Source organism: Coregonus lavaretus (assembly GCF_964263955.1).
Source record: "Coregonus lavaretus genome assembly, contig: HAP1_SCAFFOLD_6867, whole genome shotgun sequence".
Lineage (NCBI taxonomy): Eukaryota > Metazoa > Chordata > Actinopteri > Salmoniformes > Salmonidae > Coregonus > Coregonus lavaretus.
The window spans coordinates 5,001-27,191 of record NW_028163700.1 but is presented as its reverse complement, the minus strand read 5'-3'; the positions used below and the strand labels follow the sequence as shown (position 1 = coordinate 27,191).

The 22,191-nt window shown below is 47.4% G+C and overlaps 1 protein-coding gene across 1 annotated transcript in view; it reads left to right on the top strand.

Annotated features, from left to right (window-relative positions):
- Positions 1 to 1,870: 1,870 nt before the first annotated feature.
- LOC311117856 (H(+)/Cl(-) exchange transporter 7-like) overlaps positions 1,871 to 22,191 on the top strand; it is a gene marked incomplete at its 3' end in the record, with an annotated part of 24,756 nt that continues 4,435 nt past the window's right edge. Inside the window, exons 1-14 of the mRNA XM_084192762.1 lie at positions 1,871 to 2,062; positions 2,820 to 2,897; positions 8,426 to 8,491; positions 9,026 to 9,091; positions 9,264 to 9,396; positions 13,915 to 14,024; positions 15,721 to 15,801; positions 15,917 to 15,979; positions 19,450 to 19,533; positions 19,980 to 20,073; positions 20,328 to 20,392; positions 20,626 to 20,742; positions 21,158 to 21,212; positions 21,746 to 21,806. Of these exons, the coding sequence (XP_084048888.1) occupies positions 1,952 to 2,062; positions 2,820 to 2,897; positions 8,426 to 8,491; positions 9,026 to 9,091; positions 9,264 to 9,396; positions 13,915 to 14,024; positions 15,721 to 15,801; positions 15,917 to 15,979; positions 19,450 to 19,533; positions 19,980 to 20,073; positions 20,328 to 20,392; positions 20,626 to 20,742; positions 21,158 to 21,212; positions 21,746 to 21,806 (1,184 nt within the window). The remainder of the gene's footprint in view (positions 2,063 to 2,819; positions 2,898 to 8,425; positions 8,492 to 9,025; positions 9,092 to 9,263; positions 9,397 to 13,914; positions 14,025 to 15,720; positions 15,802 to 15,916; positions 15,980 to 19,449; positions 19,534 to 19,979; positions 20,074 to 20,327; positions 20,393 to 20,625; positions 20,743 to 21,157; positions 21,213 to 21,745; positions 21,807 to 22,191) is intronic.

The window sequence follows — 22,191 nt, the reverse complement described above, 5'->3', positions numbered from 1 at the left end:
AGCATCTGATTCCAAACCCACCCTGACCGCTCGTCCCTGGTCCCTATAGGCACTCCTAGATCTAAAGTGTGGTGTCAAACTTCAGTCCTTGAGGGCAGAGTGTGTGTGTTTTTACTCCTCTGTACTTGATAGATCAACTAAGTTCATTGATTTCTTAGGAACTCCCCTCACCTGGTTGTCTAGGTCTTAATCGGTCATGAATTAAAAACAAACAACAACAACAACCAGCAGACATTTGTCTCTCCAGGAAATGAGTTTGACACCTCTGGCCTAAGGGGTTGACTTGGGATTCAGTAGTCTAAATGTTGTAATATCAATCAATGAACTACCAGGGAGATAGAAGACTGGCCCTGGGACTTAATGTGGCCCTATACTGGAAGAGGAACCCTAACACTTCTCTAACCTTTAACAATGCCACTGACACACTGTAAAAAGGAGCATGTGAATGAAAGCCATCAATTATTACTTAAAGCAATGTTGTTATATGGCTAAACAAAGACCATTTAATATCCTATATATAGTCACCCAGCGACAGACAGACAGACAGACAGACAGACAGACAGACAGACAGACAGAGAGAGAGAGACAGACAGACACAGACATACAGACAGACAGACAGAGAGGCAGACAGACAGACAGACAGACAGACAGGGACAGACAGACAGGGACAGACAGACAGACAGACAGACAGACAGACAGACAGACAGACAGACAGACAGACAGACAGACAGACAGACAGACAGACAGACAGACAGACAGACAGACAGACAGACAGACAGACAGACAGACAGACAGACAGACAGACAGACAGACAGACAGACAGAGAGAGAGAGAGAGAGAGAGAGAGAGAGAGAGAGAGAGAGAGAGAGACAGACTGTTAACTTTCAGATTGTTCTGTTATAAAGTCAACAGACTAGCGGCTAGTTGACCAACTGACATCTGATGCAGGTTATTATCATGCTAATAAATCAATATTATATCAGTTGGAGCTACTCTCCACTCTACTGGAAATATAAGTCAGAATTCATGAGACAAATTATCCTTTATCTATAAACATTGATTCACTCAGTTCGTTTGTATGTCTTTGTTATGCATGGTTTTGTCTTGTCAGTATGTTATTTAATTTGAGAGGGAAAAGCATAGTTTTTTTCTGTAGCCTACTTCAACCATTTCAATTTCCAAGGTCCTTGATGTAAGACTGCCAAAAATATCTAGATTATTCAATAATGAACCACCAACATGTAAACCATCAGTTCCTCATAATATGACATCGATATCATTGCCTGGCACTTATTTACATTTACGTAATAATAATAATAATATGCCATTTAGCAGACGCTTTTATCCAAAGCGACTTACAGTCATGCGTGCATACATTATTTATTTTTTGTGTATGGGTGGTCCCAGGGATCGAACCCACTACCTTGGCGTTACAAGCGCCGTGCTCTACCAGCTGAGCTACAGAGGACCATACGTCATTTAGCAGACGCTCTTATCCAGAGCGACTTACAAATAGGTGCATTCACCTTATTCACTTATGCTGTAATATATTGGCAATTCTTCTGTTTCAGCTGTCAGTTAGAGAACTACAATTCCCAGAAATCCATGCGAACAACAGCTATGTTTGGCCCTGTGTGCCACCAGTAGAAACCATCACGAGTTCGCTTATAATTTTAGTCATGGGGTATATCTTATTTGTTTACACCTTGCGTCCTCACTCCTCTCTCCGTATCTCCTTCTCAAAACCCATTGGAGAAAAACGTTAGAGGGGCGGGACCTCTGGCTTTCTCCTCCAATGGGATTTGAGAAGGAGACGAGGAGAGAGGACGCGAGGAGAATGCAATTGAGATCCTCCCATAGGAAGCTTGAATGAGAGGTAGTTCGCCAGACACAACTGCAAAATAAAAACTATTTCACTGATTGTGAGAGTGGAGAACTACCGGGAGTAATCATGGCCAATATCACGAAGAAAGTATCGTGGTCGAGCCGAGGTGACGAGTCCGGTGGCGGCGAGAGAACCCCACTTCTCAACGGCTCCGAAGAAATCCGGTTCACCAGACAGGTAGGGCTAGCATGCTAGCTAAACTAGCCAACACAAGCCGAACTGTCTAACGTTACCGCTATGTGCCAGCTAAGTGTGCATGATATTTTCTAATAGTAAAACATTGCGTTATGTTTTGATTTGCTGTGAGATTAATGATTTAGTTAATTTGCAGTTCAGTAAAAAAGAGTGCCCCGCTTGTGATGTGTTGCATGCAGGCGTTTGCGAATGCTAACAACAACAAATGCAAACGTCATAGGATGGAGTTGGAGGATACTTTTCAGACAAACAAGTTTGAGAAGTTTGACAAATCGATGCCCATTTAACAATATGCTAAAGACTGGCAGACGTAAGAAAAATAGCTAGAGAAAATCTTAATCTTCAAACCAGAGTTTCAGAATATAACCTAATGTAATGACAACTATTTTCTTAACGGAATCAGCCTTTTAGCCTGTAGATTCTGCTTATTAAGGAATTCACCACTTCCTATTAAGTTACACAGACATTACAATGTAAGTTAGTACAACTGACTGCTAGATGTTAATACATGTTACTTAAATGACACAGGCATTACACACACGTTCACTTGGCCAGTAAAACTGACTGCTATCAACTATGCCTACATGTTAAATTGAAGACACACAGACATAGTTTGTTCTTTTACACACGTTAACTTGGTGATGCTAAATGTTAGCTAGGCCTACCAGTTTAAATGGAAGACACATATGATCTCTGAAGACACTGATCTTTACATATTTGCACTGTGTTTGTTCCGTAGTTGTCTGGGGATGGGGGTATGTTTCACATAGGCAGACTGAGCACGGTGGATCTAGAGGAGGATATGACGTCAGAAGAGGTAATGTTCAGTTCAGCTTTCTATTATCAATGTGACATCTTGTCAGTCCGCTGCTGCCCAACATGCTGACCAAACTGGCTGCGTTGTGAGCACGAGCAATGTACGTCTCTGTGGGCTTTCCCCACCTGGATTGTGCAACATCTGCCCATTTATTATTTTCAAAATTCTTCAAGCTCTGTCAAATTGGTTGTTGATCATTGCTAGACAACCATTTTCAAGTCTTGCCGTAGATTTTCAAGCAGATATAAGTCAAAACTGTAACTCGGCCACTCAGGAACAATCACTGTCTTCTTGGTAAGCAACTCCAGTGTAGATTTGGCCTTGTGTTTTAGGTTATTGTCCTGATGAAAGGTGAATTGATCTCCCAGTGTCTGGTGGAAAGCAGACTGCACCACGTTTTCCTCTAGGATTTTGCCTGTGATTAGCTCCATTCCGTTTCTTTTTTTATCCTGAAAAACATCCCAGTCCTTAACGATATTTAACACTGCAGCAGGCCTACAAGCCTGACTTAGCGGTCTGAAAACTTGACTTAACCGTTGCAAAATGACCTGACAGTGAACAAGACGACTAACCAACAGCCAGCCAGTCTGAGTCATGGGCTTTATAAAGCACGAGTGTGGAAAATCTTTTACCGACTGAAACGGGATTTTCCTGCATGCACAGTTTTAGTTCAAGCTATTCCTGGGTTTGGCAATCCAGCATGTTCTGCCCTGTTATTTTCATCTACTGTCATTCTGAGTTTTACTTCCTCCTATTGGCTAGTGGGAATGGGGATGTCAACACATTGTGTGTGTCACTAATGCAGTGTTTTCCACCAGGACATAGAGTAGCCGGCCAAATAGGAAAAGTAGCCAGCCAGGGTCCTGGGGGTAGGGTGAAGCTTGCTCCCCAGGGTCCTGGGGGTATGGTGAAGCTTGCTCCCCTGGGTCCTGGGGGTAGGGTGAAGCTTGCTCCCCTGGGTCCTGGGGGTAGGGTGAAGCTTGCTCCCCTGGGTCCTGGGGGTAGGGTGAAGCTTGCTCCCCAGGGTCCTGGGGGTAGGGTGAAGCTTGCTCCCCTGGGTCCTGGGGGTAGGGTGAAGCTTGCTCCCCAGGGTCCTGGGGGTAGGGTGAAGCTTGCTCCCCTGGGTCCTGGGGGTAGGGTGAAGCTTGCTCCCCAGGGTCCTGGGGGTAGGGTGAAGCTTGCTCCCCAGGGTCCTGGGGGTAGGGTGAAGCTTGCTCCCCAGGGTCCTGGGGGTAGGGTGAAGCTTGCTCCCCTGGGTCCTGGGGGTAGGGTGAAGCTTGCTCCCCAGGGTCCTGGGGGTAGGGTGAAGCTTGCTCCCCAGGGTCCTGGGGGTAGGGTGAAGCTTGCTCCCCTGGGTCCTGGGGGTAGGATGAAGCTTGCTCCCCTGGGTCCTGGGGGTAGGGTGAAGCTTGCTCCCCAGGGTCCTGGGGGTAGGGTGAAGCTTGCTCCCCTGGGTCCTGGGGGTAGGGTGAAGCTTGCTCCCCTGGGTCCTGGGGGCAGGGTGAAGCTTGCTCCCCTGGGTCCTGGGGGTAGGGTGAAGCTTGCTCCCCTGGGTTCCGAAATGTTTTGCCGAAGGAGCTCTCTTTTAGTAGACTGGTACATTCTGATGCCTTGATTCCATCTGAAATACACCAGAGAAATGATTTAATTCGTTATTGAGTTTACCTCCCAGATTGGAAACATTTGTTTTGGTATTGTGTAGAAAGACACAACTTTACCATTTTTAAATGACTGAAAATGTCTGAATTCTAGTGATGGGGGGGGAATCGATACAGTTACATATCGGGATATTACTTTTGACGATGTATCGTTTTGACAATATCTCAATATTATTTTTGCGCTAGTTGGCTGCACCTGCACCAAAACTGCAATATTTTTCCTTTATACAGTGAGGGAAAAAAGTATTTGATCCCCTGCTGATTTGTACATTTGCCCACTGACAAAGACATGATCAGTCTATAATTTTAATGGTAGGTTTATTTGAACAGTGAGAGACAAAATAACAACAAAAAAAATCCAGAAAAATGCATGTAAAAAATGTTATAAAATGATTTGCATTTTAATGAGGGAAATAAGTGAGTTGAGTTGATGCCAAAGAGCTATTTGGACCAGAATGAGGCTCTCCACTACCTATTGGTCCTGCAGTGATGATTCATCATGAAAAACTACAAGGAATCTAGTAAACAGCCATATAAATCACAGGAGCATAACACAATCATAAAACAGCTATTTAAAAACATTGACAGGTCAAGGAATCAGCCTCAAAATCCTTCATCAATGATTTAAAAACACCAGTAACCATCAACGTTGCATGATTTCTGAATGGCAAAGGTACGTAGGAGATCGACTTTATTCAGTGAGTTCGACACCTTTCATAAACTAGTCAACCCCTTCTGTTAAGTTGTCAATCAAAGCACAGTAGATAGCCTACAATGAGTCACCACTACGCGTGGCTGGTTATGTGAAACACGCAAAATGAAATAAATGGATGCACTAAAAAACAAGAATTAGGCTAAGTCGTGGATTTCGACTCATCATTACATGGGACGTGCAAATTCACGAGCATCATGCGCTCTCCCTCCGTGTAAAGAAATTCTACTGCAACCAACCACAGCGCACAAATTGTACCGGGAGGTGGGGCAGACAGCAGACCGCGTTTCCCTGTCATTGCTCGCTTTGTGATTGACCGGCAACTATCCTATCAATAGATCGCTTTCATTCTAGCGGGAGAGGGCTCGAAGGACTAGCGAATCGAACGTTTTTAAAGAGATTTTACATTTACATTTTACGTCATTTAGCAGACGCTCTTATCCAGAGCGACTTACAAATTGGATACTTCGGGATTTTGGCAATGATGCCCTTTGTCTACTTACCCAGAGTCAGATGAACTCATGGAAACAATTTCTATGTCTCTGTGTACAGTTTGAAGGAAGTTGCTAACTAGCATTAGCACAATGACTGGAAATCTATGGTAACTGCTAGCATGCTAGTAAGTACCATATGCTTCCAGTCATTGCGCTAATGCTGGTTAGAAACTTATTTTCAAACTGGACACAGAGACATAAAAATGGTATCCACGAGTTCATCTGACTCTGGGTAAGTAGACAAAGGGCATCATTGCCATTATCCCGAAGTATCTCTTTTCATGAGAACTAGCCTAGTTAATAGTTATTTACATTTACATTTACGTCATTTAGCAGATGCTCTTATCCAGAGCGACTTACAGTTAGTGAGTGCATACATTATTTTTTGTTTGTTATATTAAAAAAAATATATACAATTTTTTTTATACCCCCCGTGGGAATCGAACCCACAACCCTGACGTTGCAAACGCCATGCTCTACCAACTGAGCTACATCCCCTGCCGGCCATTCCCTCCCCTACCCTAGACGACGCTGGGCCAATTGTGCGCCGCCCCATGGGTCTCCCGGTCGCGGCCGGCTGCGACAGAGCCTGGATTCGAACCAGGATCTCTAGTGACACAGCTAGCACTGCAATGCAGTGCCTTAGACCACTGCGCCTCTCGGGGGAATTGGGAAAAATTAACCGGCTGATTAGCCGGCGCTAAAATGGAAAACACTGCAAATTACACCCTATTATCCCCTGTAAAGTGCACTACATTTGATCACCTCCCTATGGACCAGGGTCTGCAGTACACACACTGACCCCAATCACAGAACTCTCATATCCTTCCACACACTGACCCCAATCACAGAACTCTCATATCCTTCCACACACTGACCCCAATCACAGAACTGTCATATCCTTCCACACACTGACCCCAATCACATAACTGTCATATCCTTCCACACACTGACCCCATCACAGAACTCTCATATCCTTCCACACACTGACCCCAATCACAGAACTCTCATATCCTTCCACACACTGACCCCATCACAGAACTCTCATATCCTTCCACACACTGACCCCATCACAGAACTCTTATATCCTTCCACACACTGACCCCATCACAGAACTCTCATATCCTTCCACACACTGATCCCATCACATAACTGTCATATCCTTCCACGCACTGACCCCCATCACATAACTGTCATATCCTTCCACGCACTGACCCCCATCACAGAACTCACATATCCTTCCATACACTGACTAACCCCATCACAGAACTCTCATATCCTTCCACACACTGACTAACCCCATCACAGAACTCTCATATCCTTCCACACACTGACTAACCCCATCACAGAACTCTCATATCCTTCCACGCACTGACCCACAGTTCAGAAGGTGTTCCAAACTCTTAACTGTCATGTCAACTATTGTCTGTGTAGAAAAGATGATGTGATTGTGCACATCCAACAGCGGTGGTCTGTGTTCCACTGTGGTCCCATCCTACAGCGGTGGTCTGTGTTCCACTGTGGTCCCATCCTACAGCAGTGGTCTGTGTTCCACTGTTGTCCGATTCTACAGCGGTGGTCTGTGTTCCACTGTTGTCCCATCCTACAGCGGTGGTCTGTGTTCCACTGTGGTCCCAGCCTACAGCGGTGGTCTGTGTTCCACTGTGGTCCCATCCTACAGCGGTGGTCTGTGTTCCACTGTTGTCCCATCCTACAGCGGTGGTCTGTGTTCCACTGTGGTCCCATCCTACAGCGGTGGTCTGTGTTCCACTGTTGTCCCATCCTACAGCGGTGGTCTGTGTTCCACTGCAGTAGTGCACTACATTTGATCACTGCCCTATGGAACCCGGGTCTGCAGTAGTTATTCTGCATTGATCCATAATGGTGTTATTCTGCATTGATCCATAATGGTGTTATTCTGCATTGATCCACAGTGGTGTTATTCTGTATTGATCTACAATGGTGTTATTCTGCATGTACACTAGGGCTGTGTCTCAATAGTCTAAATCTACATATAGGCGGTACGGCCAACTTAATTCCCAAACTCCCTCCCTGTATGGCTCTGCTTCCACCTATCAAACTCCCTCCCTGTATGGCTCTGCTTCCACCTATCAAACTCCCTACCTGTATGGCTCTGCTTCCACCTATCAAACTCCCTACCTGTATGGCTCTGCTTCCACCTATCAAACTCCCTCCCTGTATGGCTCTGCTTCCACCTATCAAACTCCCTCCCTGTATGGCTCTGCTTCCACCTATCAAACTCCCTCCCTGTATGGCTCTGCTTCCACCTATCAAACTCCCTCCCTGTATGGCTCTGCTTCCACCTATCAAACGCCCTCCCTGTATGGCTCTGCTTCCACCTATCAAACTCCCTGTATGGCTCTGCTTCCACCTATCAAACGCCCTCCCTGTATGGCTCTGCTTCCACCTATCAAACTCCCTCCCTGTATGGCTCTGCTTCCACCTATCAAACTCCCTCCCTGTATGGCTCTGCTTCCACCTATCAAACTCCCTCCCTGTATGGCTCTGCTTCCACCTATCCTGTGTTCTTCCAGATACTATGTGAAGGGGACTAGACAAGGAGAGGGGGTGAAGAAGCACTATTGAGATGCCCCCCTTGGCCCTGTTTTAATACTTAACCAATGCATCCTTCCCCTCCTTCAGGACCCAGTGAGGGGCTGCCCCAAGGAGATCCCTCACAACGAGAAGCTGCTGTCACTCAAATATGAGGTAAACCCTTGGGTCTGCCGTCTCCAGGCCCTTGGACCTAGTCTGAATGGTGTTCAACGTAGCTAATCAAAATCAAACAAAGTTCTATAAATAGAGTAACACAATGTTTATCATATTCATATGCTGACCCTGTCTGTCATACAAATGATTTCCAAAACATGAGTGCTATCTTTACATGAAATCTGTTTGTTTAGCTGTTACTGTATCAAGAGTCCAAAGTCATCTCAGGTTTACCACATCTCTATAGATAGTTGTTTTCTTCAATGAGCAGTATAGCTTGTGTACAGTAAATCATCTCAATAGATAGTTGTTTTCTTCAATGAGCAGTATAGCTTGTGTACAGTAAATCATCTCAATAGATAGGTGTTTTCTTCAATGAGCAGTATAGCTTGTGTACAGTAAATCATCTCTATAGATAGTTGTTTTCTTCAATGAGCAGTATAGCTTGTGTACAGTAAATCATCTCTATAGATAGTTGTTTTCTTCAATGAGCAGTATAGCTTGTGTACAGTAAATCGTGTGTGTGTGTTTCAGAGTCTGGACTATGACAACAGTGAGAACCAGCTGTTTCTGGAGGAGGAGAGACGGATGAGCTTCATAGTGAGTAGAGAACCCCACCCCCACCACCCCCACCACCCCCCTCCACCCCCCACCACCCCCACCACCCCCCACCCCCCCCCCCCCACCCCCCTCCACCCCCCTCCACCCCATCCCCACACACTGACAGACGTCTCCTCTCTCTCTCTCCCCTCCTTCCCCCTCTCCTCCTCAGGGGTTCAGGTGTTTGGAGATCAGTCGGTGGGTGGTCTGTGGTCTGATTGGGTTCCTGACTGGACTCATCGCCTGTTGCATAGATATCGCTGTGGAAAACCTGGCTGGGGTCAAGTACTTCGTTGTCAAACAGAGTATCCTTCCACGCACTGACCCCATCACATAACTGTCATATCCTTCCACTGAGTAACCCCATCACAGAACTGTCATATCCTTCCACACACTGACCCCATCACAGAACTGTCATATTCTTCCACACACTGACCCCATCACAGAACTGTCATATCCTTCCACACACTAACCCCATCACAGAACTGTCATATTCTTCCACACACTGACCCCATCACAGAACTGTCATATCCTTCCACACACTGACCCCATCACAGAACTGTCATATCCTTCCACTGACTAACCCCATCACAGAACTGTCATATCCTTCCACACACTGACCCCATCACAGAACTGTCATATCCTTCCACACACTGACCCCATCACAGAACTGTCATATCCTTCCACACACTGACCCCATCACAGAACTGTCATATCCTTCCACACACTGACCCCATCACAGAACTGTCATATCCTTCCACACACTGACCCCAATCACAGAACTGTCATATCCTTCCACACACTGACCCCATCACAGAACTGTCATATCCTTCCACACACTGACCCAATCACAGAACTGTCATATCCTTCCACACACTGACCCAATCACAGAACTGTCATATCCTTCCACACACTGACCCCATCACAGAACTGTCATATCCTTCCACACACTGACCCCATCACAGAACTGTCATATCCTTCCACACACTGACCCCATCACAGAACTGTCATATCCTTCCACACACTGACCCCCAGTTCAGAAGGTGTTCCATACTCTTAACTGTCATGTCAACTATTGTTTGTGTAGAAAATATGATGTGATTGTGCACATGCTACAGCGGTGGTCTGTGTTACGCTGTGGTCCCATCCTACAGCGGTGGTCTGTGTTCCACTGTGGTCCCATCCTACAGCGGTGGTCTGTGTTCCACTGTGGTCCCATCCTACAGCGGTGGTCTGTGTTCCACTGTGGTCCCATTCTACAGCGGTGGTCTGTGTTCCACTGTTGTCCCATCCTACAGTGGTGGTCTGTGTTCCACTGTTGTCCCATCCTACAGCGGTGGTCTGTGTTCCACTGTGGTCCCATTCTACAGCGGTGTTCCACTGTGGTCCCATCCTACAGCGGTGGTCTGTGTTCCACTGTGGTCCCATCCTACAGCTGTGGTCTGTGTTCCACTGTGGTCCCATCCTACAGCAGTGGTCTGTGTTCCACTGTGGTCCCATCCTACAGCGGTGGTCTGTGTTCCACTGTGGTCCCATCCTACAGCGGTGGTCTGTGTTCCACTGTGGTCCCATCCTACAGCGGTGGTCTGTGTTCCACTGTGGTCCCATCCTACAGCGGTGGTCTGTGTTCCACTGTGGTCCCATCCTACAGCGGTGGTCTGTGTTCCACTGTGGTCCCATCCTACAGCGGTGGTCTGTGTTCCACTGTGGTCCCATCCTACAGCGGTGGTCTGTGTTCCACTGTGGTCCCATCCTACAGCGGTGGTCTGTGTTCCACTGTGGTCCCATCCTACAGCGGTGGTCTGTGTTCCACTGTGGTCCCATCCTACAGCGGTGGTCTGTGTTCCACTGTGGTCCCATCCTACAGCGGTGGTCTGTGTTCCACTGTTGTCACATCCTACAGCGGTGGTCTGTGTTCCACTGCAGTAGTGCACTACATTTGATCACTGCCCTATGGAACCGGGTCTGCAGTAGTTATTCTGCATTGATTCAGAGCTATCAATCTAATGGAACTCGGAGGGTTTTCTTTAATGGAAGCTTCTCTAATGTCAAACATGTAGGGTGTGGTGTACCGCAGGGCAGCTCTCTAGGCCCTCTACTCTTTTCTATTTTTACCAATGACCTGGCATTAAACAAAGCATGTGTGTCCATGTATGCTGATGATCAGCATCAGAAACCACAGCTAATGAAGTCACTGAAACCCTTAACAAAGAGTTAGTCTGTTTTGGAATGGGTGGCCAGTAATAAACTGGTCCTGAACATCTCTAAAACTAAGAGCATTGTATTTGGTACAAATCATTCCCTATGTTCTAGACCTCAGCTGAATCTGCTAACGAATGGTGTGGCTGTTGAACAAGTTTAGGAGACTAAATTACTTGGTGTTACCTTAGATTGTAAACTGTCATGGTCAAAACATATAGATTCAGTGGTTGTAAAGATGGGGAGAGGTCTGTCCGTAATAAAGAGATGCTCTGCTTTTTTGACTCCACACTCCACAAAGCAAGTCCTGCAGGCTCTAGTTTTGTCTTGATTATTGTCCAGTGATATGGTCAAGTGCTGCAAAGAAAGACCTAGTTAAGCTGCAGCTGGCCCAGAACAGAGCAGGACCTAGTTAAGCTGCAGCTGGTCCAGAACAGAGCAGGACCTAGTTAAGCTGCAGCTGGCCCAGAACAGAGCAGGACCTAGTTAAGCTGCAGCTGGCCCAGAACAGAGCAGGACCTAGTTAAGCTGCAGCTGGTCCAGAACAGAGCGGTACGTCTTGCTCTTCATTGTAATCAGAGGGCTGATATTAATACTATGCATGCCAGTCTCTATTGGCTAAGAGTTGAGGAGAGACTGACTGCATCACTTCTCCTTTTTATAAGAAACATTGTGTTGGAAATTCCAAATTGTTTGCATAGTCAACTTACACACAGCTCTGACACACACACACTTACCCCACCAGACATGCCACAAGGGGTAATTTCCCAGTACCCAGGTCCAGAACAAATTCAAGGAAACGTACAGTATTATACAGAGCCATGAGTGCATGGAACTCCCTTCCATCTTATATAGAGCAAATGAACAGCAAACCTGGTTTAAAAAAAAAACAAAATAAATCAATACCTCATGGCACAATGCCTCTCCCCCATGTGACCTACTTGTGTGTATGTACTGACATGTACAGTGCATTGGGAAAGTATTCAGACCCCTTGACTTTTTCCACATTTTGTTACGTTACAGCCTTATTCTAAAATTGATTAAATTAAAAACAATCTACACACAATACCCCATAATGACAAAGCGATAACAGGTTTGCAAATGTATTACAAATAAAAAAAAGTATACCTTATTTACATAAGTATTCAGACCCCTTGATATGAGACTCGAAATTGAGCTCAGGTGCATCCTGTTTCCATTGATCATCCTTGAGATGTTTCTACAACTTGATTGGAGTCCACCTGTGGTAAATTCAATTGATTGGACATGATTTGGAAAGGCACACATCTGTCTATATAAGGTCTCACAGTTGACAGTGCATGTCAGAGCAAAAACCAAGCCATGAGGTCGAAGGAATTGTCCGTAGAGCTCCGAGACAGGATTGTGTTGAGGCACAGATCTGGGGAAGGGTACCAAAACATTTCTGCAGCATTGAAGGTCCCCAAGAACACAGTGGCCTTCATCATTCTTAAATGGAAGAAGTTTGGAACCACCAAGACTCTTCTTAGAGCTGGCTGCCCGGCCAAACTGAGCAATCGGGGGAGAAGGGCCTTGATCAGGGAGGTGACAAAGGCACCTAAAGGACTCTGACCATTAGAAACCAGATTCTCTGGTCCGATGAAACCAATATTGAACTCTTTGGCCTGAATGCCAAGTGTCACGTCTGGAGGAAACCTGGCACCATCCCTACGGTGAAGCATGGTGGTGGCAGCATCATGCTGTGGGGATGTTTTTCAGCTGCAGGGACTGGGAGACTAGTCAGGATCGAGGGAAAGATGAACGGAGCAAAGTACAGAGAGATCCTTGATGAAAATCTGCTCCAGAGCTCTCAGGACCTCCGACTGGGGCGAAGGTTCACCTTCCAAGACCTTGCAGAAGTGGCTTCGGGAAAAGTCTCTGAATGTCCTTGAGTGGCCCAGAGCCTTGTCTTGAACCCGATCGAACATCTCTGGAGAGACCTGAAAGTAGCTGTGCAGCGACGCTCCCCATCCAACCTGACAGAGCTTGAGAGGATCTGCAGAGAAGGATGGGAGAAACTCCCCAAATACAGGTGTGCCAAGCTTGTAGCGTCATACCCAAGAAGACTTGAGGCAGTAATCGCTGCCAAAGGGTCTGAATACTTATGTAAATAAGGTATCAGTTTAATTTTTTATACATTTGCAAAAATTTCTAAAAACCTGTTTTTGATTTGTCATTATGGGGTATTGTGTGTAGATTGATGTGTAAAAAATAATTTCATCAATTTTAGAATAAGGCTGTATCGTAACAAAATGTAGAAAAAAGTACTGAATACTTTCCAAATGCACTGTATATGTAACTGATAGATGCACACACACTACATGTTAGTGTTTTTAAATGGATGGAAATTGTAAAGTATTTATCATTATGATGGACCTCAGTAATCCTAGTTGTCGCCATTGGCGTCGGCTAATGGGATCCTAATAAATATAATCAATACCTCATTGATCTGGATGCTGCCAATCATCCCCACCTAATTTAGATATTTAGCCCTTCAGACAGAAGACCATGAAGCCATAGAGGTGGTTGGTCGGAGAGGACTGGACCTTGCAGCGTGGTGGCGTGTGATTGGTTGTTACCGGTCCTTGACCTCTGCCCCCTCCCAGACATCGAGAAGTTTACGGAGGTGGGCGGTCTCTCCATCTCGCTCATCCTCTGGGCTGTACTTAACTCTGCCTTCGTCATGGTGGGGGCTGTTATAGTGGCGTTTTTCGAGGTAAGAGGGAGACGTGCGTTTGTGGCCTTGTTTTGAGGTAAGTGCTCAAGGTGTGAGATATAACCAGTCAAACTGTCCTGCCTAGCCAGGAGATCGGAAACTAACAGACCAGGGACGTAAACAGCTGTAGTAAACAGACCAGGGACGTAAACAGCTGTAGTAACTGTATTAGTTGAAACTAACAGACCAGGGACGTAAACAGCTGTAGTAAACAGACCAGGGAAGTAAACAGCTGTAGTAAACAGACCAGGTGGACACTTTTTTTAGCATGTATTAATATATAATACATAACGTATATATAATTTAGCAGACACATTTATCCAAGCCACTTACAGTCATGTGTGCATACATCGTTATGGTGGTTACGTCACTTCCTCTGTTGGCACTGGGGTGGTGAACCACCATGTTACGGTGTGATCACGCTCTCCGTAGCCGACGTGAGTAAGGAAGGAACACCTACGTGAGAATGCTATTCATTGACTATAGCTCAGCGTTCAACACCATCGTGCCCTCAAAGCTCATCACTAAGCTAAGGACCCTGGGACTAAACACCTCCCTCTGCAACTGAATCCTGGACTTCCTGACCCGCTGCCCCCAGGTGGTAAGGGTAGGTAACAACACATCCGCCACGCTGATTCTCAACACGTGGGCCCCTCAGGGGTGTGTGCTCAGTCCCCTCCTGTACTCCCTGTTCACCCATGACTGCATGGCCAGGCACGACTCAAACACCATCTTTAAGTTTGCCGATGACACAACAGTGGTAGGCCTGATCACCGACTACGACGAGACAGTCTATAGGGAGGAGGTCAGAGACCTGGCCGTGTGGTGCCAGGATAACAACCTCTCCCTCAACGTGATCAAGACAAAGGAGATGATTGTGGACTACAGGAAAAAAAAGAGGACTGAGCACGCCCCCATTCTCATCGACGGGGATGTAGTGGAGCAGGTTGAGAGCTTCAAGTTCCTTGGTGTCCACATCACCAACAAACTATTATGGTCCAAACACACCAAGACAGTCGTGAAGAGGGCACGACAAAGCCTATTCCCCCTCAGGGGACTGAAAAGATTTGGCATGGGTCCTCAGATCCTCAAAAAGTTCTACAGCTGCATCATCGAGAGCATCCTGACTGGCTGCATCACCGCCTGGTATGGCAACTGCTCGGCCTGCGACCGCAAGGCACTACAGAGGGTAGTGCGTAAGGCCCAGTACATCACTGGGGCCAAGCTTCCTGCCGTCCAGGACCTCTATACCAGGCAGTGTCAGAGGAAGGGACCAGCCACCCTAGTCATAGACTGTTCTCTCTGCTACCACACGGCAAGCGGTACCGGAGCGCCAAGTCTAGGTCCAAGAGGCTTCTAAACAGCTTCTACCCCCAAGCCATAAGACTGCTGAACATCTAATCGAACCCCTGCCTTCCTCTGTTGGCACTAGGGTGGGTGAACCCTGTGTAGCTCTGTTGGTAGAGCATGGCGCTTGCAACGCCAGGGTTGTGGGTTCATTTCCCACGGGGGGCCAGTATGAAAAAATTTATGCGCTCACTAACTGTAAGTCGCTCTGGATAAGAGTGTCTGCTAAATGACTAAAATGTAAACCACCATGTTACTCTACGGTCTCATAGTTCTCTGACTGGAACTAACATCTCTCTCCTCCCTGCCCCATCTCTCCTTTATCTCTCCGCCTCCTCCCTTTCCTCAGCCAGGAGCAGCAGGAAGTGGCATACCTCAGATAAAGTGTTACCTGAACGGGGTGAAGATACCTCGGGTGGTACGACTCAAGGTACACACAGTCAAACTGATCACTGGGTGCTTGGAGACAAAATATTATATATAGGTCAGGGGGTCACAGTGTGTTGATCTGATTTTTCTGTTGATCTCTCGTGTGTGTCCTGCAGACCCTAGTGGTGAAGGTGTTTGGTGTGATCTGCTCTGTCGCCGGAGGACTCGCTGTCGGAAAGGTAAACGCTAGGGGTGTGTGTGTGTGTATGAGTGTGTGTGAGTGTTCATTGTCTTGTGGAGATTAGGGCTGTGACCGTCATGGAATTTTGGATGATGGTAATTGGACCGTGGTCACCGTAAAACCGTTCAAATAGCAACAACAACAAAAAAACTCATGTTCTCCTGTCCTCCGCTCCTGACTGCATGTGTTGCCATAGAAACAGAATGAATAGAACGGGTCCTCATTCAAGTCAATGAATTGTTACGTTCCCCGGCTAAAAAAAAACCAAATGTCGCTCAAACAGAAGGGGAAACTAACAAAGAGTCACTGACAACAACCAAAAACGAAACAGGTGGGGTTTTAGGAGGGGTTCTGAAAGACACCCATGGGGGTGTCCAAAGAATGTTTGCTAGCAACAACAACTGGGACCTAAAAGACACCCACCATGAGCGTGTATGTGTGTGTGTGTGTGTGTGTGTGTGTGTGTGTGTGTCTAACGTGTTCTCTATCCCTGTGTGTGTAGATCTTTTAGTATTTCTGTAGACACAGAGAAGAGGGACTTTGTATTCCACTACATTTGCCAGGAACAGGCAAACCAAATGAAAAGCCAGACCAAACTTAAAGACAGGAAGCAAAGTGAAATCAGGAGGATCAGATAAAGGTTGTTTCTCAAGTAGAGAGAGAGACAACTAAATATGAAAATAGCACCTGGGCCAGCACAGGTGAAACACCTTCCCACTAATGAGATGGCAACCATCACAGGTGTAACACATTCTGACTAACGAGGTGACACCAATCGGTGCGCCCCACGTGCTAATGTCCAACCTCAAAATATAAATGGAAAATCCAAAGCCTTTAACTTATAGTATAATGGATGGACTGGTGGCCATTGCGAGGGTACCCATGGGAGCAAAGCAGGAAGTAAAATATGTGGCGTGATTTGTTGATTCAACTGATATTACAAAAAATACATTCCATTGCATGAGCCACATCACTTAACATAATTTGAATGGACATTGTACATTACCATGGAAATTATTGCATCATTATTGTACCCATGAGTTGACCAGTCAAATTGCCAGGGATAGAGGTTCCAAGCCTGTTCTCTTCATTCTATTTCTATGTATGCTGCTGCATTGTGGGGGGTGTTGCCTAGGCAACCGAAGACCCGTTTGCTATTTTCTTGTTGCAGCAAGGAGCAACAAAGTTTCATTATGTTGTTAAGAGTCCATGTTACCGTAGAAACGGACTCGACCACACAAATGCCCTGCCGTCCCACCTCCAGTCAGCTGTTTGTTCCACGGTTATTTTATATAACATAACGGTCTTCATCCATAACCCTGTGTGGGTGTGTGTATATGACGCCCTGTGTGGGTGTGTATCTGACGCCCTGTGTGGGTGTGTATATGACGCCCTGTGTGGGTGTGTGTATCCGACGCCCTGTGTGGGTGTGTATCTGACGCCCTGTGTGGGTGTGTGTATATGACGCCCTGTGTGGGTGTGTGTATCTGACGGCCTGTGTGGGTGTGTGTATCTGACGCCCTGTGTGGGTGTGTGTATATGACGCCCTGTGTGGGTGTGTATCTGACGCCCTGTGTGGGTGTGTATATGACGCCCTGTGTGGGTGTGTGTATCCGACGCCCTGTGTGGGTGTGTATCTGACGCCCTGTGTGGGTGTGTATATGACGCCCTGTGTGGGTGTGTGTATCTGACGCCCTGTGTGGGTGTGTATCTGACGCCCTGTGTGGGTGTGTATCTGACGCCCTGTGTGGGTGTGTGTATATGACGCCCTGTGTGGGTGTGTATCCGACGCCCTGTGTGGGTGTGTATCTGACGCCCTGTGTGGGTGTGTATCCGACGCCCTGTGTGGGTGTGTGTATATGACACCCTGTGTGGGTGTGTGTATATGACGCCCTGTGTGGGTGTGTGTATCTGACGCCCTGTGTGGGTGTGTATCTGACGCCCTGTGTGGGTGTGTGTATATGACGCCCTGTGTGGGTGTGTATCCGACGCCCTGTGTGGGTGTGTGTATATGACGCCCTGTGTGGGTGTGTGTATATGACGCCCTGTGTGGGTGTGTATCCGACGCCCTGTGTGGGTGTGTGTATATGACGCCCTGTGTGGGTGTGTATCCGACGCCCTGTGTGGGTGTGTATCCGACGCCCTGTGTGGGTGTGTGTATATGACGCCCTGTGTGGGTGTGTGTATCTGACGCCCTGTGTGGGTGTGTGTATCTGACGCCCTGTGTGGGTGTGTATCCGACGCCCTGTGTGGGTGTGTGTATCTGACGCCCTGTGTGGGTGTGTGTATATGACGCCCTGTGTGGGTGTGTGTATCTGACGCCCTGTGTGGGTGTGTATCTGACGCCCTGTGTGGGTGTGTGTATCTGACGCCCTGTGTGGGTGTGTGTATATGACGCCCTGTGTGGGTGTGTGTATATGACGCCCTGTGTGGGTGTGTGTATATGACGCCCTGTGTGGGTGTGTATCTGACGCCCTGTGTGGGTGTGTGTATATGACGCCCTGTGTGGGTGTGTGTATCTGACGCCCTGTGTGGGTGTGTATCTGACGCCCTGTGTGGGTGTGTGTATCTGACACCCTGTGTGGGTGTGTGTATCTGACGGCCTGTGTGGGTGTGTATCCGACGCCCTGTGTGGGTGTGTATCCGACGCCCTGTGTGGGTGTGTGTATCCGACGCCCTGTGTGGGTGTGTATCCGACGCCCTGTGTGGGTGTGTATCCGACGCCCTGTGTGGGTGTGTGTATCTGACGCCCTGTGTGGGTGTGTGTATCTGACGCCCTGTGTGGGTGTGTATCTGACGCCCTGTGTGGGTGTGTGTATCTGACGCCCTGTGTGGGTGTGTGTATCTGACGCCCTGTGTGGGTGTGTATATCTGAGGCCCTGTGTGGGTGTGTGTATCCGACGCCCTGTGTGGGTGTGTGTATCCGACGCCCTGTGTGGGTGTGTGTATCTGACGCCCTGTGTGGGTGTGTGTATCTGAGGCCCTGTGTGGGTGTGTGTATCCGACGCCCTGTGTGGGTGTGTATCTGACGCCCTGTGTGGGTGTGTGTATCTGACGCCCTGTGTGAGTGTGTGTATCTGACGCCCTGTGTGGGTGTGTGTATATGACGCCCTGTGTGGGTGTGTATCTGACGCCCTGTGTGGGTGTGTGTATCTGACGCCCTGTGTGAGTGTGTGTATCTGACGCCCTGTGTGGGTGTGTGTATATGACGCCCTGTGTGGGTGTGTGTATCTGACGCCCTGTGTGGGTGTGTGTATATGACGCCCTGTGTGGGTGTGTATCTGACGCCCTGTGTGGGTGTGTGTATATGACGCCCTGTGTGGGTGTGTGTATATGACGCCCTGTGTGGGTGTGTGTATCTGACGCCCTGTGTGGGTGTGTATATATGACGCCCTGTGTGGGTGTGTATATGACGCCTGTGTGGGTGTGTATCTGACGGCCTCTGTCTCCCTACCCATAATCCCATAGGAAGGTCCCATGATCCACTCTGGTGCAGTGGTGGCAGCAGGAGTCTCCCAGGGACGCAGTACCTCCCTGAAGAAAGACTTCAAGGTAGGAGTGTGTTGGACAGTGTGTTTGTAGCATATTCTCTTTACATGTGTAGGACATATTGTGTAATGTGTGTTGTTGTTATCTAGTGTCTAATGTGCTCTCTCCCTGTGTGTGTGTGTGTGTGTCTTAACATGTTATCTCCCTGTGTGTGTGTGTCTTAACATGTTATCTCCCTGTGTGTGTGTGTCTTAACATGTTATCTCCCTGTGTGTTTGTGTGTGTGTCTTAACATGTTATCTCCCTGTGTGTTTGTGTGTGTGTCTTAACATGTTATCTCCCTGTGTGTTTGTTTGTGTGTGTGTCTTAACATGTTATCTCCCTGTGTGTTTGTTTGTGTGTGTGTCTTAACATGTTATCTCCCTGTGTGTTTGTGTGTGTGTCTTAACATGTTATCTCCCTGTGTGTTTGTGTGTGTGTCTTAACATGTTATCTCCCTGTGTGTGTAGATCTTTGAGTATTTCCGTAGAGACACAGAGAAGAGGGACTTTGTATCAGCTGGAGCGGCTGCAGGAGTATCTGCTGCTTTTGGAGCACCAGTCGGTACACACACACACACACACACACACACACACACACACACACACTCACACTCTCTTCCAACTCAGCACCAACTGCTAAGCATACTATTATAATGAGTTTCTAAATGTTCGTCCCAATAAAGTTTTCACCTGTTACTTTCTCTCTCTCTCTCTCTCTCTCCTTCCTTCCTTCCTTCCTTCCTTCCTTCCTTCCTTCCTTCCTTCCTTCCTTCCTTCCTTCCTTCCTTCCTTCCTTCCTTCCTTCCTTCCTTCCAGGTGGTGTGTTGTTCAGTTTAGAGGAGGGGGCTTCTTTCTGGAACCAGATGCTCACATGGAGGATAGTAAGTACAGGACGGGAGAGGAAGAGGAGGAGAGATGAGAGGAAGGCTTGGCTCAGTCTGGTGTCTGGAGGAAGAGGAGGAGAAATGAGAGGAAGGCTTGGCTCAGTCTGGTGTCTGGAGTAGAGGAGGAGAGATGTTGGGTTCTCTCTTTCCTTTATCAGGTGAAGCTTAATGCCCTCTATCTGTTCCTTCTCTCTGTCTCTCTCCCCCCCCCCCCCCCCCTTCCTCTCCAGTTCTTTGCGTCCATGATCTCAACGTTCACTCTGAATTTCTTCCTGTCCATCTACAATAAGAAACCTGGAGAGCTCTCCAGCCCTGGTCTTATCAACTTCGGACGCTTCGAGAGTGAGGTGAGGCCCTGTGTGTCTGTCTCTGTCAGTGAGGTGAGGCCCTGTGTGTCTGTCTCTGTCAGTGAGGTGAGGCCCTGTGTGTCTGTCTCTGTCAGTGAGGTGAGGCCCTGTGTGTCTGTCTCTGTCAGTGAGGTGAGGCCCTGTGTGTCTGTCTCTGTCAGTGAGGTGAGGCCCTGTGTGTCTGTCTCTGTCAGTGAGGTGAGGCCCTGTGTGTCTGTCTCTGGCAGTGAGGTGAGGCCCTGTGTGTCTGTCTCTGGCAGTGAGGTGAGGCCCTGTGTGTCTGTCTCTGGCAGTGAGGTGAGGCCCTGTGTGTCTGTCTCTGGCAGTGATGTGAGGCCCTGTGTGTGTGTGTGTCTCTGTCAGTGTGTTAAGTGTGTGTCTAGTCCTAAGCCCTGTGTTATCTCTCTGTCTACAGAGTGTGGCCTACAACATCTATGAGATTCCCTTGTTCATCGTTATGGGGGCTATAGGTAAGAATACACTTCTACTCTGCTTCTGTTGTTTTATAGCCCTGTGGTTGGTCCTTCCTCTACGGTAGGGTTTAGAATTACCTTCACACAAGTGACATGAAAAAGGCAGAGGCTGGTGTTGTATTGAATCATATATGTGGTTGTCTTAACTACCTTACTTACTCATATATGTGGTTGTCATAGCTACCTTAGTTACTCATGTGGTTGTCATAACTACCTTAGTTGAATGCACTTCACTGTAAGGCCCAATCCCCAATGGACCCCTACACCCTATGCACTTGTGGAGATCTGAGGGGATCTGACCGGTGTAAGTAATATGGTAATAGCTCCATCTTCTCTTCTGATAGGCTAGGTGAATGTTTAAACCATATTGCTTCTACCTATCAAATCCTCTCAGATCTCCACAAGTGCATGGGGCTTAGGGGTCCATTTGGGATTGGGCCAAAGTCTCTATGGATAAGAGTGTCTGCTAAATGACCAAAATGTACATGTTATATGTTGATTGATGTCTTTCTATATGTCCATCTAAACAGGTGGATTGCTAGGAGCACTGTTCAATATCCTCAACTACTGGTTGACTATATTCAGGATCAGGTAACTGTTCAATATCCCCCACTACTGGTTGACTATATTCAGGATCAGCTAGGGTTATGGTCAGATGTTTTTTTAGAACACACTCACCCTGAGGGGTACACTACAAAGCAGGATCAATGAGTTGACCAGAATTAACTGTTGATTTTCTGCTTCCAAAACAAAACTTAGATATGTGTTCTCTAGGCAGGAGTGTTGGACTAGACAGGTATGGTAGTGTTGGACTAGACAGGTGTTGTGTATAGGTGCCAGGTAGGTGTTGGACTAGACAGGTGTTGTGTATAGGTGCCAGGTAGGTGTTGGACTAGACAGGTGTTGTGTATAGGTGCCAGGTAGGTGTTGGACTAGACAGGTGTTGTGTATAGGTGCCAGGTAGGTGTTGGACTAG